We start from the raw sequence: 18,564 nt of genomic DNA on the forward strand, positions 1-18,564 counted from the left end.
AAGCTCTTTTGATAACGAATCTAGGATAACTGCAGAGAGAGAAAGATTTCTCATTTTTATAGTTTTTGTTGCACCTGTGCTGTCAATATATCCTACTTTACATATCATGTAAACTGCTTTCTCTCACAATCAGTACTTCACAATCCGCTACTAACACCGAGCACGCAAGTTAATTCAATGCGGGTCTATATTAATGTTTCTACTCGTTCCTTTCACGAATAGAGTGAGGAATGAATGATTACTTACGTACCTCGTTGTGACGTGAAACTGAACTTATCTTTGTAAATACTAAGACATCAATTCAACTTCAGTTTTATTATATCTCTATATTACTAAGGAAAAACCAGTTCTTAATTATGTATTTTATGAATGGGCATTCGTAAAGCGTTTGGCATTTTTCCTGTAGACCTGTCGCTTGTGATTTCGTCTTTATTCCGTCGCTTTAAGCTTTTATCTGAATAAACTCTTTTCCATGTGTTCGAACTTCCATTATTCCTACAAATACCTTCCCTCATGTTTAGTCCAACAAATTTTGTCTTAAAAATACGACTAGTAGAACAGTATAATTCGTACAAGCAGTTAAAAAAAAAAGAGTTTCGTAAAGAGACTACACCTTTGCGGTATTCTATGAATGGTCTTCCAAGTCTTCGGTAGCGAATCTGTGTGATAGCGTAATCTCATATAGTATCGACATGCATGGCTATTTCTTGGTAATTTTGCGCCGGCCGGAGTGGCCGAGCGGTTCTAGGCGCTACAGTCTGGAACCTCGCGACTGCTACGGTTGCAGATTCGAATCCCGCCTCGGGCATGGTGTGTGATGTCCTTAGGTTAGTTAGGTTTAAGTAGTTAAAGTTCTAGGAGACTGGTGACCTCAGATTTTAAGTCCGATAGTGCTCAGAGCCATTTTTTTTTGGTACTTTTGCGGTAGAATTGTTTTATGTGGCCGGACACTATCACATTACTGTGATATGGTACGCGACTGGAATACGGTATACAACTTGAACGTGTTTTTGTATTCAGAACCACCTGGGCAGTCTTCCCTCTATGCCGAAACCCAGTTGGAAATATTCAGTTAGTTACCTTATGAAAAGCCTGTGTCACAGAAGATTCCTGATACCTCTCAAAAGTCGAAGACTACATTTAGTTACGTACGCCACCGCTTTAATATATAACAAACAGTTGTGATCCTACCACTTTCCTTTGGTCTGTCCCTGTTCCTTAAGCTGCTGGCAAATTCCTCCATTTCTGATGCCACTCAGTATTCCTCGCTATATATCTCCCAGCCCAAATCTTATCCTCATTCTTGTTACAGTTTTCATTTTTCTTTCTTTCCTCTCCTACTAATACAAGTATATTTTTCGCTCCTGAGTAATAGTTCTGCCCTTCGCATACGTTGATTTTTTTCTGTGGGCGCTAGAATGACTACGTGTGCCCCGCTTGGTTGAATGCTAAGAACTACAATTAAAAGCAGCCTTACAGGTTTCGTTTTCACTTAATAGTTCTTTATGGAATCAGCAGCCGTTCCGCAAGTTCTGTTCTTTCACGGAATCCAGAAATCTGTAGACAGAGAAGTCAAGGATAATGCCGTAATTCTCGACTCGCGGTAAAAAGAATTCTGTACAGTGTCACACCATCGTCCGATAAACGAGATATGTGCTTGCGGGTGAAGAAACTGCGTTGCGAATGGGCTGAGGAGGTACCTGGTAAAAGAACTAGTCATTTCGTCGTTCTTTATTGGGAAACCACAGGGCAGAAGAGAACGTTTCGTCGTGCGTACGACTAGGAAGTGGTAAAGGACCGTTACTGTATAAGATGTATACAAGCGACGTGGCAGATACCGCCTTCAGTACTAGCATACAGTTTTCAAACGCGGCTATTACATAAAGGGACGTCAAAATATTCGTAGTAATGTTGGAGGTGTTGAAGACGACCTGAGCTTGGTCCGATGACTGACAATATATTCTCAAAATAACGACTGCAAGGGGCAGACGAATGGAAACGAGACAGATGGGAAAAAAGTAACTTGTTTATCATTTCAAAAGCAATCATCGTAACTGTTAAGGTAATACCGGATGATCAAGAAGTCAGCATAAATTTGAAGACTTAATAAACCACGGAATAATGTAGATAGAGAGGTAAAATTTGACATACATGCTTGGAATGACATCGGGTTTTATTAGAACAAAAAAAAGTTCACAAAAAGTCCGAAAGATGGCGCTGGACAGCTACCGTGACGGGTGGGAGGTACGCCGATATGTTACAGAATCGCATCATCCCCAGCCTGGCTGATAAACACCTGCTGGAACGTACGATGTTTATGCAGGATGGCGCTCCACCCCATATTGCTAGACGCGTGAAAAATCTCTTGCGCGCGTCGTTTGGTGATGATAGTGTGCTCAGCCGCCACTTTCGTCATGCTTGGCCTTCCAGGTCCCCAGACCTCAGTCCGTGCGATTACTGGCTATACATAGCATTTCGTAAAATTATACTTCCAATTCAACCACGGTTTTTTACATTTATTTTTCTCTGTGTACCACTGTAGAGATTAAAAGAGGGCGGGATTCCTTCATCCTTGAGGAGTTAAGAGGCAATGCCTTCAAAGCAACTGTTAGATATCCGTTTCTGCTCTAAAATTCTTAACTGTCCTTGATGCTCAAAATAAAATAGCGCTCATGTTTGGTCTTACGTAAATTTTCTCGATGACACTCTTCGGTTTCATTTGAAAATAATGAAATTCTATTGTCGTTTAGACTGAAGTGCTGCAAACGAGAAAGCTATACTGTAACCTGTCTTTGTAAAACAGCTATAGTAGCTGGAATCAGAAATTTCACTGTTTCACTGCATGTCGAGCGTCATGCGTACTATTTTTGTTTTCATATCAGCTTTTTCTTTCCATAATTTCCTTAGGTATACCTTCTTACAGCAAAAGCAAATGTTACGCCCTTAGTTGTAGGTTCTTGTTATGCAGTTACTGGATGGTTCTCTCTGTAATATTCGCTCAAGGAATGTTTTAATTATAACTCTTTTTAACTGTAGGCCACTGCAGTATTTGACTCAATGACACTTTTTTACTAGGGATTACTTTGAACATAAAGACTGTGCGACTACAACGTGTGACTCAGTCACGCTTTTTTTTAACCAGGCCTTACTTTGAACGTAGAGTTTGTGGCTAGTTTGTGTCCGTCTCCGTGACGGTGAAAGATTGCCGAGTGTGAAGCGGAATTGGTTGCACAAACCGTGCGTGGACAAGAACACAGTAACACAGAGCAGGCTGCGAGTACGTCGAGATAACGGTGTAGAGTGTGAGGTAGTGGGGAATCGTCCGCCCCCGGTAGCTGAGTGGTCAGCGCCACAGAATGTCATTCCTAAGGGTCCGGGTTCGATTCCAGGCTGGGTCTAAGATTTTCTTCACTGAGGGACCTTGTTGGGTTGCTTTGGGGGAAGAGATCAAACAGCGAGGTCACCGGTCTCATCGGATTAGGGAAGGACGGGGAAGGAAGTCGGCCGTGCCCTTTCAGAGGAACCATCCCGGCATTTGCCTGGAGCGATTTAGGGAAATCACGGAAAACCTAAATCAGGATGGCCGGACGCTGGATTGAACCGTCGTCCTCCCGAACGCGAATCGAGTGTGCTAACCACTGCGCCACCTCGCTTGGTAGGGAGTGGGTGTTGTGTTGTCCTAATCATCAACATTTCATCCCCATCGACGCACAAGTCGCCGAAGTGGCGTCAAATCGAAAGACTTGCACTCGGTGAAGGGTCTACCCTAGTCACACGACATTTACATTTTTAGTGGGGAAACAGTCACTAGGGCAGTGTGTAGGCCTATAGAGTTAAAACGAGCTAACCAATGATGAGAAATCTTAGACGCAGCAAAAAATATACACATCGACAAAACGGGTACACTGAACAGCTAGAGGCAAAAGTTAGCGAGGATAACTTCCATTTTCTCTCCTTTGCTGATCACCCATAGATTATAGGAAACTGACAACGTAAATTTCTCTTTTAAAACATAAAAAATGATGTGTTGTCTTACTATATAGGGTGATGAAGAACGGGCTTCCAGTAAATGTGGAATAGGAAGTAGGAGGGCTATTTGGGAAGTAAGGTCAGATCGATTGCGAACAGTAAACAGTGAAAATTCTACGAAACTTTGCACACATATGTTGGACAATACCTTTAGTATGCCCGTCGATCGCATCCCGTCACACTTTTCAGTTCTGAGTACACAGTGAGCACGTAAAGATGCCTAGAAAGTAGTGTCTCCCGCCAGATATGAGTGGCTGTTAGAGATTTCGCCTGATTTCGTGCAGCCCACACAACATAACTGTCGTGCACTTCCTTCTTCGTGACATTTCTCGCCCGCACACTGCAGGGGCTATTAGGACGGTTTCTGAAGGTTAGATACGAAGATTCTTCACGCTAAATAATGTCATGATACATTACTTGGTCGAACAAACAGGATGTCGTAAGAATATGCATTCGCAGATTTTTTTTTTACCTTTTTTCCACCCTTTACCTTTTGTTCGATTAGATTTTTGAAGAATTATATCGGAAGCAAAATTATATTGTAAAACTCATTTTTGTTAGAAAATAGTTTCAGTTGCACCACTAAAATAAGCACAAGTTATACATCTTAGTATCAGTGTATTTGCTGGAAGTCAGTATTGCTCACTCGATTGCCTGATTTTCATTTCAAGAAGTCTTCCTTTGTATTATTTTCATTCAATTTATGTAGTGCCTTCCCTATTTTTGCCAGTAAAACGAAAGAAACCGCAAAAATAGAAAAACACAATTAGTCAATGAGAGTAAATTGAAATATTTCACTAAGAGCTACTGGAAGCTCTGTGAATGAACTGTTAAAAAGTTCGTGTATTAAAGACCCAGCTCTTTTGCACATAACAAGTTACTTGCAGAATTCTTTCTTTCATGTTCAAAAAATAAAGTAAGTATCAAGTTACAGCATATATTGAAAGTTCTCTACGTTCTCTAGATCTATACGCAGTTGATAATAACGAAATACCCTCCATATTTAAACATATTTCATGCCTTCTGATCAAAACTTGAAAATAAAGAGAAAATTTGAAAAGATCAATCGTTTTATAAAATTATTTGTCTTAAAGTAAGAAATAAAGTAGGTTTTGCTCACTCGATTACCTGATTATCGTTTCAAGAAGTCTTCCTTCGTGCCATTTTCATCCAATTTATTTAGCGCCTTCCCTATTTTTGCCAGTTAAACGAAAGAAAAAGCAAAAATATAAGTTTTGTCGGGTACAACCCGGACATATTGCGTGAGATTTACACACACGGGATGTCATAGCGTGTGTTGCTGCTCCAACAAGTATATTAAAACATGAAGTAATACAGTAGTAGTAAAATAGAAGTAAAATTATACTTAAATGAGAAAGACGTGTCATGGCGACCTCGAAGAGAAGCGGTGGTAGCACTGAGGATGTTGACATCAAAGGTACAGTTCTTATGACGGACTTCGATTCACGAGTATCATGGAATCTTAGAAGGGCCGACAAATTATCGGAATGGATAATTAACCTCATTCATCTTCAGTTAAATTCGGGATCAGTATTCGTCCTCCAAAAGGAGTTATATTCCAAGAAATGTGAAGCATTTCCCTCGTCCAGTCTGTTGATGCGTTTTTTTTCAGTCTTAGTCTCCTTTTCTTCTTCTCGTGTTGGTCACTACAGTGGTATATAATGTAGTAGCCGCAGAGAATGGAAGAACTCTTGATTTCCTCTTACCACTTGAATGTGTGGGTGTTCTTTGTGGTGCGTCTAATCGCATCTCCGGTAGTACCTGATCGTCCCCTATGACGGCAGTCAGACACTGCTATTACAAAAGGTTAAATAAACATTTCCTGAATTCCTGTTTCTTTTTATTTCGACAATAGCGTAACTCGCTTCATTTCATTTATTGCATGTTTACACCTCCTAATACCACGGCTGTCATACGACCCTATAAGCTCATTTGAGATATATGTACTCCCTTGTTTTTCAAAATCGTTGTTTTCAAAATATGTGACTTTCTCCCTCTGAGTCAATTGTATTCAATGATATTTCTTCCATTTTTATATTTAAAATACATTAAACCATATTCGTGGTTTTTGCACTGAGTATTACTGAGCTCAATATGATCCCAACTCAAATTATTTATTCGGTTCCTGAATGTAACCTTTATTATCAAAATAGAATGATTAATGTTATGTTATATGAAACGCCTGTAACAATGAAAATAGTGTTTTAAACTTACTTTTGTACCCGTGTTTGGGATTTCTTGCATCAGCTGTTGCTGTACCCTTCCTAGTACCACAGACGTCAAAATGACCCCATAAGCACACTGGAAAATTCTCTCTCTCCTGTTTTCAAAGCTTTCTTTAAAATATATATCTTTCTGAGTTGATTTCGATTTTATCCAATGATGTTTTGCTCTGTTTTATATTTACAACACATAAAAATTCATTCATAGTCTTACGCAGTGAAAGCTACAGAGGACAACATGAACCCAGTCTAAATTTCTGTTTCTTTCTTGAAGGTAATAACCATGAAAATAGAATCATTTAGAATCATTACTGATGCATTGAACAACTGTAATTTGTGTTTTCATGTTCGTTAGTTAAAACGCTGCCATTGTATCTGGTGCACTTTATTTGGGGTCTATATGATCCCAGTGGTACTCAGTGAGACAAAACAGTCTTGGTAGCAGCAGGGTTACAGATCTGTTAGCTAATATTTTTAAAAACAGGTCGTGTCTTTTAGATGTCCGATTTGTCCTCATTAATGAGCTAGAAGACTTCGTTTCATTGGTTCTGGGGCGTGGTGCCGTGTTGTCCATGTCCCGACACACAAATCTTCTGGGTGTGCTGTTACTTTGTTCTACAGGTTTCTCTTTTACGCTTGTAAAATGTAAGTCATATCTACTGGAAATTTCAAACTTCTAGATTATTTATTGATCGTGAAGAAAGTTTAGAGACGATAAGAAGGATTGGAGTTGTATACTCCTGCCGCCAAAATCTAGCGAGGGTGAGTAAAGGGGTGAAGGTTAAGGGCAAGGGGGGGGGGACTTAGAATGGGAAGCTATGTGCCTACTTAGAATGTACAAGTATTACGTGATCCTAGGTACAACAACCTGTCCTGGATTAAATACTAGGTGATTTGGTAAAGGAAGTGGTCATCCCTTGTTGTTGCTTGGATCAGTTTCGCAATCTTCTTCTGAAATGTTCCCGACTTTTTGTCTGGGGTCTAGCGTCAGGTCTATTCTGCCGTTCTTTTTTCTGTGGTGTAGGTGCATGAACTTGGAGGTCGATTCTGAAGTACTATAGATGTCTTTCCTTGTTCGGTTCGCCACTAATCGCATTATGAAAGACCTCGAACGTCTGCTATCGTCATGTGGTCTGTGCGATAAGTGTGCTGCGTATTACGACGTGCATACCCGCCAACTCTCCCCATTTAGGAAGGAGACATCCGACTTTCCAGTTTTTCTCCCACCTCCGGGTTATTCCACTACTTCTCCCAATTTTTTGCAAGTTATCGTCAAAAACTAAGACAATTGTTTTTAAAACTGTCCATTTCAGTTCTGTGGCGAGTGGTCTGAGGTGCTTCGCTCATCGTTCGATGCACTTATCGAAATATACAGTAATCAGGAATTCTCCCCCTGCGTATGTTTTAGAATTTATAACCCTATTGATTGGTATTGTACTCCATTTGGGCATGGTTTGCGTTTTGGCAGTGGGATTAAGTGAAATCGTTTATTATACTACGTTTTTATAATCGCTATAAATCATACATACATAGATTAATCCTTGTTCCATGCATCATGAATACGACATTTCATAATGATGTGGAACGTGTCACTTTAACGTAAGTTTCCTTTACACAAAATAATTATTTTTTCTTTTTTTCTTTATTTCTTTTTACTTTTTTATTTTTTATACAGTTGCTACTTCATATCTAAGAATTCATCTACTGAGTAGGAGGAGTTGTCATTCAGAAATTCTTTTAATTTGCCTTTAAATGTTGTTTGGCTATCTGTCAGACTTTTATACTATTTGGCAAATGACCAAAGATCTTAAGGGCAGACGGTTATGAGTGTTACTTCTTTACCTAAATCGCAGAAAAGAACTGTTTTTGTGTAAGAGGTTATTTCAGGTGTATCTTATGCATCATATTCGTAGTACTGTGATTCGGTGTGTTGTGGCAAAAAAATATAACTTCATGTCCATGAAGCAATATGCTGAAGAGTTTCCCAGCGTTACCGAGGCTAGGAATGGTCCTTTGTTTGTGTTTTGCACTCGTTGCCAAAATGATATGCGTATATCAGATGGTAGCAAAAACCGATGTTTAAAACGCTTGGAAACACACAAGCTCCGAAATAATGTTAAGTGTCCAAGTAATAAAATGAACATCCCAACGTAGTACAGTTTACGAACTACGCTGCACATAATGGGTATGAAATCAACGTTTTGGGTGGCTTCGTAACGTCGTAAGGAAAGACTCACGTCAGTTGTCTCAGAATATACTGAAAATTAGCCACAGTTTCTGATCATTCGTGCCTTCTGATTTTTAAAAATAAACTTGCTAATTTTTTTGGTTTTTGGAGGTTGACAAGTATGGATCTTACCTTTCACTGAGATGCATGCTATCAGCTGTCTTAGGATTATGCTGAAAATCAGCCGCGGTTTTTCAGCACTTGTACCTCCTGATATAAAAAAATTATTTTCATGTTTTTGGTTTCTCGAGTGAACCGTGAATTTTGTTTCAAAACATTTTCTTAAGGAATTTACTTTATTTACTAGCGATTCATCAAGACCATTAACACATTTAATCACAGTATGTGAGCGTGGAAGTAGTTTCCAGTGGGTAACTGATGAAAACAAATTTCTTTCAACAAATTGAAATTTTATTCCTAAAACTTTCTTTTATTTAAAAAAAACTCATTTAAAAATTATAATCAGAAAGCGCCCTGTAAATATGTAAATATCAAGTTACAATTTATTCAGAGGCAGAAACAACTTTTTTTTGACGGTATGAGCTTTCGGGCTGAGAATCATGCCGCTCCCTTTTAACACGGCCGTAGTCACGACCGCTCACAACAACCTCTGAAAGACTGGTGCAAATCTGCAACACACCAGATTACTTTAAACTAAAAATTTTAACAACTCACACAAACACACAAACTGTGCACCCCGTAGGAGGGATGGAAATGGTACAAACACTCAACAAACTTAAACAAATTACTTGGCACCGAAAGTGCAAATTGTTTTTAAAAGGAAACTCTTACGGTGGAAGGGTGGCAAGTTTATATACTAAAATGACCATTTAAATAAAAACCCATGAAATGCATTCTTACATAAAATGTACAAATATCATCTACATCACACATATCGCCTCTCAAGATGATAGGCAAGATCAAAACATATGTCGTTAACACGGAATCCCACAAACATGACACAGGCGGCTATTAACGCACGACAGACAGACACTAACTGCCTATCAAATGCGGACGAGAGATAGACGAGCAAGCTGGGGACGAGAGACGGACCAAGAAAACAAATAGAATTTAACAAGTATATAAAACAACATATCACGAAGCACTTAACTTCCAATAAACTGCGATGTCTGGCGAAGACCTGGCGCAGCACGCCCAAAACGCTCTCCCGAACCGTCCGCTGCCAGCCGCTTCAACGGACGCAGGAAGGCGCGCCGATCTCCCGTCTCACGGCGTCGCAGCCCGCGCCGGCCAGACCGATGTCGTGGGTTGACTCCTGTTGCTCTCGTGTCGACCGCGAAGCCACTACCCCTCGCTATACGGCGCGGCCCACTGGACTCACGTGGCGACCTCACATGCGCCGACGCTCAAGACGGACAAGTCATCTTGTGTCTCAGTGCGCGACCGACCAACTGATCGATCCAACCGTCAATGACCATTGCCTGAGCAAACTCGAGCAGACTGGCGGCCTAACGCGCAGATTCAGATGCAGGAACTAAGCCCCTACCGGGCGACCACTCGCCGAGTTCTCTTACTGGCGGAGTGGAAAGACTCTCATTTTGCCGGCTTTAAAGGTTGATGCGAACGACAGACACCAAAGCTGCGATTGCCACAGCGGCACCTCCGCCAGAACCGGAAGGCAACTGCTTTACGCGCTGCGGCGCGCTCTTCAATACAGCAAATTTTATCACGGCTCATCGAGGTAGACGGGTATGGGCGTGCTCTGGGGAGCCCATTTCATTACATTTTCACTTTCACTGAGATGATTGCTGTTCTGCATGCATTGGATACGAGGCACGTCCAGACAGGAAGTGGATTATATCGCAACTCATTAACAAAATTCTCCCGTCCCTCACCACATAGTGGTATCCTCAGGGTGTACTGAGCACGTGTCCGCCCCGGTAGCTGAGAGGTCAGAGTGACAGACTGTCAATCCCAAGGGCCCGGGTTCGATTCCCGGCTGGGTCGGAGATTTTCTCCGCCCACGGACTGGGTGTTGCGTTGTCCTAATCATCATCATTTCATCCCCATCGACGCGCAGGTCGCCGAAGTGGTGTCAAATCGAAAGACCTGCACCAGGCGAACGGTCTACCCGACGGAAGGCCCTAGCCACACGACATTTCCATTTTATTTACTGAGCACGTGCTGTGTGTTGCAGGGGCGTGATGGCCGCCCGATGAGCGACCCCGCAACTGGTGTGGAGTCGGCGTGAGAGCAGCGGACAGCACCCGAGTCCAGCCACCTCTCCCCAGCGCGGGACCCTCGGCAGCCACCGCCTCGACCATTGATCCTCAACAGTGCAACCCGGCGTACGCCGCCGCCATGAGTTCCTACCAGTTCGTCAACTCGCTGGCGTCCTGCTACGCCGCGCCGCAGCAGCAACAGCAGCAGCAACAGCCGCCTTCGCAGCAGCCGCCCCCGCAGGCGCCGGGCGGCGGGGGCGGGCGTCCCGGTCTGGCGTCCCCCGGAGGCGGCCAGGACTACTACGCCCCCAGCGCCGCCGCCGCCTACCCGCCGGCGTGCTACTCTCCCCAGCAGCAACAACAACAGCAGCAGCAGCAGCACCATTACGGACAGTACGGGGGCGGAGGGCCGGCCGCGCTGCAGAACGGCGCCGGGGGCGGCGCCGGGGGCAGTGCCGCCGCCGCCGCGGCTGCAGCGGCCGCCGCCGCTATGATCGACTACACGCAGCTGCACCCGTCGCACCAGCAGCGGCTGGCGCCGGCGCAGATGCACCACCAGCACCACGCGGCGCACCACCATCACCACCACCACCCGCAGCAGCACCACGCGTCGCCGCCGGGCGCCGTGACGCCGCCGCTGGTGGGCGTGGTGCCGCCCCCGGCGCTGCTCGCGTCCGCCGCCTCCCAGCAACAGCAGCAGCAGGGCACGCAGCAGGCGGCCAGCTGCAAGTACGCCGACACCGCCGCCGCCGCTGCCCCCGCGGCCTCCGGCGGCTCCGCCGGCGCCGGGGGCGGCGTCGCGTCGCCGCAGGACCTCAGCACGGGCTCCGGCCGCTGCAGCCCGCCGGGCGTCAAGGTCATCCCCTCGCCCGCGACGCCGGGCTCCGCCTCCGCGGCGGCTAGGGGAGGCGCCTCCCCGGGGGCGGCGTCCGCCTCCGGCGCGGGGGCGGCCGTCTCTCAGAGCTCCTCGTCGCCGGCGTCCAGCACGTCGTCCACCTCCAGCAACGCCAACGCCGCGGGAGGCGGGAGCGGCGCCGGGGGCGGCGGTGCGTCCGGCGCCGGGGGCGGCAAGCAGGGCACTGGCGCCGGCAGCGCGTCCAGCGGGACCGCGGCGGCTGCCACAACTAATCCTCCGCAGATCTACCCCTGGATGAAGAGGGTGCACCTCGGGCAGAGTGAGTACCGCTCGTGTAATTCTTTACATTTATTTACTATTCTCCAACAGAAAAAGGTTCCTACTCACTGGTCTGAAGATGACCACAGTAGTGGTTGAAACCGGTCACCTTGATAAATAAATCGTGATCAAGACTGTTTTTAATAGTAAATATTTGTAAGACATTGATCACTGCCTCTCCCATAATGTATTCAATAGTAATCGCTTTAAATTTGTTTCATTAAATGGCCTCTGGCGTTAAACATCTAGCCAGGCTATTCAATATTGAAACACTTACTACAGCTGAAATGGAAGAAAATACGTTAATAGTAAGGAATAATGTTCACCAGAGCTGTAGATAATTCTCACCCATATCGCGTCTTTGTATCTTGAACATACGCTGCATCAACGACACGAAGAATCTCTCACCAGCATCTTTCTTATTGAACTCTGATGGTTCAGTGTAGCTCATGTATCATATCTTTGAAATTCTTCCTCTCCATATGTGGCATACAGCAAACCAGTGCTTAACACTATTGGTTAAAAACAGTTATTGTTGCAATTTTAGTTTTTGATTTTTCAATGACGCGTTTCGCCTTATTTAGGCATCTTCAGGATATCTTTCTAGATGGACGTGAGAGGCACCAAGATATGCATAACGCGGTCCCGTTCACAGGAGCGCATAACGGAGTAAGATGGGGGCTCAAGTAGTCCATCTAGAAAAGATAACCTGAAGATGGCTAAATAAGGCGTAACGCGTCGTTGAAAAATAAAAAACTAAAATTGCAACTAAGACTGTTTTTAACCAATACTATCATACTTTCTCATAGTGGATTCTGTTTGACGGGGTAGGAATTTACCAGACGTCCTGTTGAGTATGAGGGAACATGTGTGCTTAAATTTCGTCCACTCGCACTCTTGTAGATAACAGGATAGCCATCGGTAATAATGGAGTGTTTTCTGTAAACATTTTGACGCAGTGCAAAAGTACGACAGTACTGAAGACGCATGACAGCTGCTTTAAGTTTTTCTGCTTGACTGATGTAGTACTGTCACCGTTGGAGGGTAGTACGGGACTCCAAGTCCCATCACCATACCTCCGACGTGTATTACAGTGACGGAGCGTCACTGCCCTGTGAATAAATTTACTGCCTCACGAACACAGTTAGACCGCCAACGACGGTGATGCTGTACTGTAACATACTAAGTATGAAAAAAAAAAATTAACTCTGACCTGTCTTCAACTCAAGTCTAATGATTTTCGATAGTAGAAACACTTGATATTGGTCTAAGGCCAAAAAGTAGTGTCTGGAATAAAATCTCTTGTTCATTCCAATAGCGATTGTCTCTTTCAAATATACAGGGTGAGTCACCTAACGTTACCGCTGGATATATTTCGTAAACCACATCAAATACTGACGAACCGATTCCACAGACCGAACGGGAGGAGAGAGGCTAGTGTAATTGGTTAATACAAACCATACAAAAATGCACGGAAGTATGTTTTTTAACACAAACCTACGTTTTTTTAAATGGAACCACGTTAGTTTTGTTAGCACATCTGAACATATAAACAAATACGTAATCAGTGCCGTTTGTTGCATTGTAAAATGTTAATTACATCCGGAGATATTGTAACCTAAAGTTGACGCTTGAGTACCACTCCTCCGCTGTTCGATCGTGTGTATCGGAGAGCACCGAATTACGTAGCGATCCAAAGGGAACGGTGATGGACGTTAGGTACGGAAGAGACTGGAACAGCACATTACGTCCACATGCTAACACCTTTTTATTGGTCTTTTTCACTGACGCACATGTACATTACCATGAGGGGTGAGGTACACGTACACACGTGGTTTCCGTTTTCGATTACGGAGTGGAATAGAGTGTGTCCCCACATGTCAGGCCAATAGATGTTCAATGTGGTGGCCATCATTTGTTGCACACAATTGCAATCTCTGGCGTAATGAATGTCGTACACGCCGCAGTACATCTGGTGTAATGTCGCCGCAGGCTGCCACAATACGTTGTTTCATATCCTCTGGGGTTGTAGGCACATCACGGCACACACATTCTCCTTTAACGTAACCCACAGAAAGAAGTCCAGAGGTGTAAGATCAGGAGAACGGGCTGGCCAATTTATGCGTCCTCCACGTCCTATGAAACGCCCGTCGAACATCCTGTCAAGGGTCAGCCTAGTGTTAACTGCGGAATGTGCAGGTGCTCCATCATGCTGATACCACATACGTCGACGCGTTTCCAGTGGGACATTTTCGAGCAACGTTGGCAGATCATTCTGTAGAAACGCGATGTATGTTGCAGTGCTCTCCGATACACACGATCGAACAGCGGAGGAGTGGTACTCAAGCGTCAACTATAGGTTACAATATCTCCGGATGTAATTAACATTTTACAATGCAACAAACGGTTCTGATTTCGTATTTGTTTATAAGTTCAGACGTGCTAACAAAACTAACGTGGTTCCATTTAAAAAAAACCTAGGTTTGTGTTAAAAAACATACTTCCGTGCATTTTTGTATGGTTTGTATTAAACAATTACACTAGCCCCTCTCCTCACGTTCGGTCTGTGGAATCGGTTCGTCAGTATTTGATGGGGTTTACGAAATACATCCAGCGGTAACGTTAGGTGACTCACCCTGTATATGACGGTAGTATCTGTTCCCGAAAGAACAGTTACCGTTGATGACCATGCTGCTTTGCTAGAATGAAATGATAATTAAATGGACATCCTAGCTGCAAACAGGCGTTGATATACTTCATTGGGGACATGTTGAAAATGTGTGCCCTAACTGGGCCTCTAACCGGGGATCTCCTGCTTAGATGGCAGACGCTCTATCCATCTGAGCCACCGCGGGCACAGAGGATAGTGCGCCTACAGGGACTTATCCCTTGCACGCTCCCCGTGAGATCCACATTCCCAACATGGGCACACCACTACATTCGTAGTACGCCTAATAGATGTTTGCTCATCATACGGAGAGCGTGCAAGGGATAAGTCCCTGCAGGTGCACTATCCTCTGTGCCCTCGGCGACTCAGATGGATAGAGCGTCTGCCACGTAAACAGGACTCCCGGGTTCGAGTCCCGGTCGGGGCACACATTTTCAACATGTCCCCAATGAAGTTTATCAACGCCTGTTTGCAGCTAGGGTGTCGATTTAATTATCATTTCATTTTCTCAAATATGTTTTGGATGGCTGCGACTCCACACGAAAGTAAGGTCTATAGAGATTTTCATTTACACAACAGTGAGATGTCTGCTCAAAGCTCGTGAACAGTCAACCGCTTGCCGGTCGGGGTGGCCGAGCGGTTCTAGGCGCTTCAGTCTGGAACCGGGCGACCGCCACGGTCGCGGGTTCGAATCCTGCCTCGGGGATGGATGTGTGTCATGTCCTTAGGTTAGTTAGGTTTAAGTAGTTCTAATTTCTAGGGGACTGATGACCTCAGATATTGTCCCATAGTGCTCAGAACCATTTGAACCTCTTTTTTTTTCCAACCGCTTGACGCTTCTTGAAACCCGAGAATATTTCATTAGCCTCACACAGAGTTTGCAGCGATTTGTTACCAATCGCGTAATCGTACAATAACGGATTTCTTCCCGGTGTCTTCCCGGTGTCGCCTTCGCAGATGATGGGTTCTCGCCTGTACCGTTCCCACGTGACACGCACTTCATTCTACGCCCTCAAGGTTGGCAGCACGGCGAAAGAAAGAATGGCGAAGGCCAACCGGAGCCTGTGCAACGCGCAGGAATCCACCGCCATTCTGCTGAATAATTAAACTGGCGCCAGTGGCGACGAATCCCCGTCGCCGGGGCGGACCTAGGTGCACCGCCGCGGCGCGGACTGAACATGCACCGCATTTCAATCTCGGCGCTCGTTGAGAACGATGCACCGCTTTCCAGGAGTGTTCGCGGAATTCTCGGCAGCCTCCAGCCCAGCGCTGTTTTATTCAGCGCAGGATGCTGCAGACGGGGACAAAAGATCGAGAATTCACTGCCGCTGCAGTCTCCAGTTCTTCTCTAGAGACAGTATTCTGGGTGGGTTCGCCAATGGCGCTGGTGAACGAATTCGTGCCTACCTGCTGTTATCAGAACAAAGATTTTGTGGCTTCGTTATATGGACATTAAGTCGCAGGCTCAGGGCTATCAGCGTGTCTAAATTTTTGCCTTCTAATGGTGGTGACGTTCTTTGAAGCTTACTTACACAGTATGAAAGGGAAGCAGTGGTTGGGAAAGAAGCGAGACAGGGTTGTAGCCTAACCCCGATGTTATTCAATCTGTATATTGAGCAAGCAATAAAGGAAACAAAAGAAAAATTTGGAGTAGGAATTAAAATCCACGGAGAAGAAATAAAAATGTTGAGGTCCGGCGATGACATGAGACGGCGAAGACTTGGAAGAGCAGTTGAACGGAATGGACACTGTCTTGAAAGGACGGTACAAGATGAACATCAACAAAAGCAAAACGAGGATAATGGAATGTAGTCGAATTAAGTCGGGTGATGATGAGGGAATTAGACTAGGAAATGAGACACTTAAAGTAGTAAAGGAGTATTGGTATTTGAGGAGGAAAATAACTGTTGATGGTCGAAGTAGAGAGGATATAAAATGTAGACTCGCAATGGCAAGGAAAGCGTTTCTGAAGAAGAGAAATTTGTTAACATCGTGTATAGATTTAAGTGTCAGGAAGTCGTTTCTGAAGGTATTTGTGTGTAGTGTAGCCATGTATGGAAGTGAAACGTGGACGATAAATACTTTGGACAAGAAGAGAATAGAAGCTTTCGAAATGTGGTGCTACATAAGAATGCTGAAGATTAGATGGGTAGATCACATAACTAATGAGGAGGTATTGAATAGAATTATGGAGAAGACGAGCTTGTGGCACAACTTGACTATAAGAAGGAATCCGTTGGTAGGACATGTTCTGAGACATCGAGGGATCACCAATTTAGTGTTGGAGGGCAGCGTGGAGGGTAAAAATCGTAGAGGGAGACCAAGAGATGAATACACTAAGCAGATTCAGAAGGATGTAGGTTGCAGTAGGTACTGGAGATGAAGCAGCTTGCACAGGATAGAGTAGCATGGAGAGCTGCATCAAACCAGTCTCAGGACGGAAGACAACAACAACATGCTTATTTAGACAAACCTACTCGTTTGCTTCTCTCTCATCCGTCTTGCGGGTGGTTAGATGATGTCCGTCGCCACTTCCTACCCTGTGTCAACCTCTTCATCTCAGCGTAGTGTTTGCACCCGGTATCCTCAACTGTTCGTCTGATATTTTCTAATCTCTGCCTTCCACTGTTTTATCATCTTCTAACAATACCACCACTTGCAAAGTAGGTTAGAAATCAGATTAATAATGTTGCTCACGCAGCATTATGTTCGCTTTATCGGGCAACAACAATGTTATTGACTGTGGGTGGTACCATCAGAATGGAAATAATGAAATCACTGTAAAAAAGTCATTAATTTTGGCACTTATCTTGAGTGGATTCCCACGTAGATTTCGTCGAAGTTGTTATGGCTCATTTTGTTGATTCTAGGATGATTCCACTTTGACTGCTAGAAGGTCCAGATCTGGATTTTAGCAATATTTGAAGATCTAACAAATGCGTTTATTCAGGATCAAACAATCCCAGATCAGAACAATGGTATGATAGAAATAATTTTTGTCTTGGTGTTCACGATCCACATTTTTATTAAACTTCTTGTAAATTCACATATACTACTGTAAGTAGGCTGTTTATGTTTTCTTTATGTAAGTAGGCTGTTTATGTTTTCTTATTGGCAACGTTACGTAGCGCTGTATATGAAAATCACTGGCTGTGCTGTGTGCAGTCTGTGGCTAGTTTGCATCGTCTCTAACTTTTGAAGATTTTGTTCCATTGTGTCTAACTTTTGAAGATTTTGTCCCATTTGTTGCATTAATTGTAATAACAATGCACTGGTGTCTGAAACATGTTCCTCAGTGCTATTCGGCAATGCATTTGAACCGGCAATATTCGCAGTTTGAAAAGCAGAAAATGTGTCTTGACTTATTTGAGAAAAGGGTGAGGACGCAAAACCTGAATCTACAGTATTTGCAAGATTGTGTCCTGTCATTTCGGATTCCTGAGGCAAGCTGTTGCCGACCGATCGATCGATAATGCTTCCCTGTTCACTAATTGTTTCACTGTCTACACCATTGTTTGCAGCCCGCTCCATTTCCCTATGTACAATTACCAAATTACTACTTTGAACATTAGTTAATTCATTACTCAGTGGCGCTAACACACTGCTTTCGTCTTCACTGTCATTTCTCAGTTTACTTTGGAGCCTAGTATTACGTTTTTCACACGCCATTATTGTCACAATATTTCACACGATAACACAGAAAAACACAATTTGAAGAGCAACAATAAGAGAACACATTAACATAGCACTGAAAATAATATCTCGTTAATTGCAAGCGCAGCTGCGAAATACTTGGTGCAAATCTACATGCATGCCACAACTGTTTTACTGTACAACAATGAAAGGCTGCAACTATAAAGGAGATTCTCTCTACAATTACGCGCTAGCAATAAACAATAGCTACACTAATTACACAAACTACAAGAAAAAATCAGAAGATTCCAGTGAGGTATCCTAGGTTAAGGGTCGACATATGAAACGTCCCCTTCGAACAATTATACATGACTGTCCTTAAACTGACACACAATATTTTTAGCGCA

At 44.0% G+C, this 18,564-nt stretch overlaps 1 protein-coding gene across 4 annotated transcripts in view; it reads left to right on the forward strand.

Annotated features, from left to right (window-relative positions):
* Window positions 1–18,564, forward strand: part of LOC126109396 (homeotic protein Sex combs reduced) — a 322,662-nt gene that overhangs the window by 61,712 nt on the left and 242,386 nt on the right. For all 4 annotated transcript variants that reach the window (XM_049914424.1, XM_049914426.1, XM_049914427.1 and 1 more), the window contains exon 2: window positions 10,658–11,857. In XM_049914424.1, coding sequence (XP_049770381.1) covers window positions 10,822–11,857 — 1,036 coding nt within the window. In that variant the 5' untranslated portion in view covers window positions 10,658–10,821. The remainder of the gene's footprint in view (window positions 1–10,657; window positions 11,858–18,564) is intronic.

This window comes from Schistocerca cancellata, chromosome 12 (genome assembly GCF_023864275.1).
Source record: "Schistocerca cancellata isolate TAMUIC-IGC-003103 chromosome 12, iqSchCanc2.1, whole genome shotgun sequence".
Classification (NCBI taxonomy): Eukaryota; Metazoa; Arthropoda; class Insecta; order Orthoptera; family Acrididae; genus Schistocerca; species Schistocerca cancellata.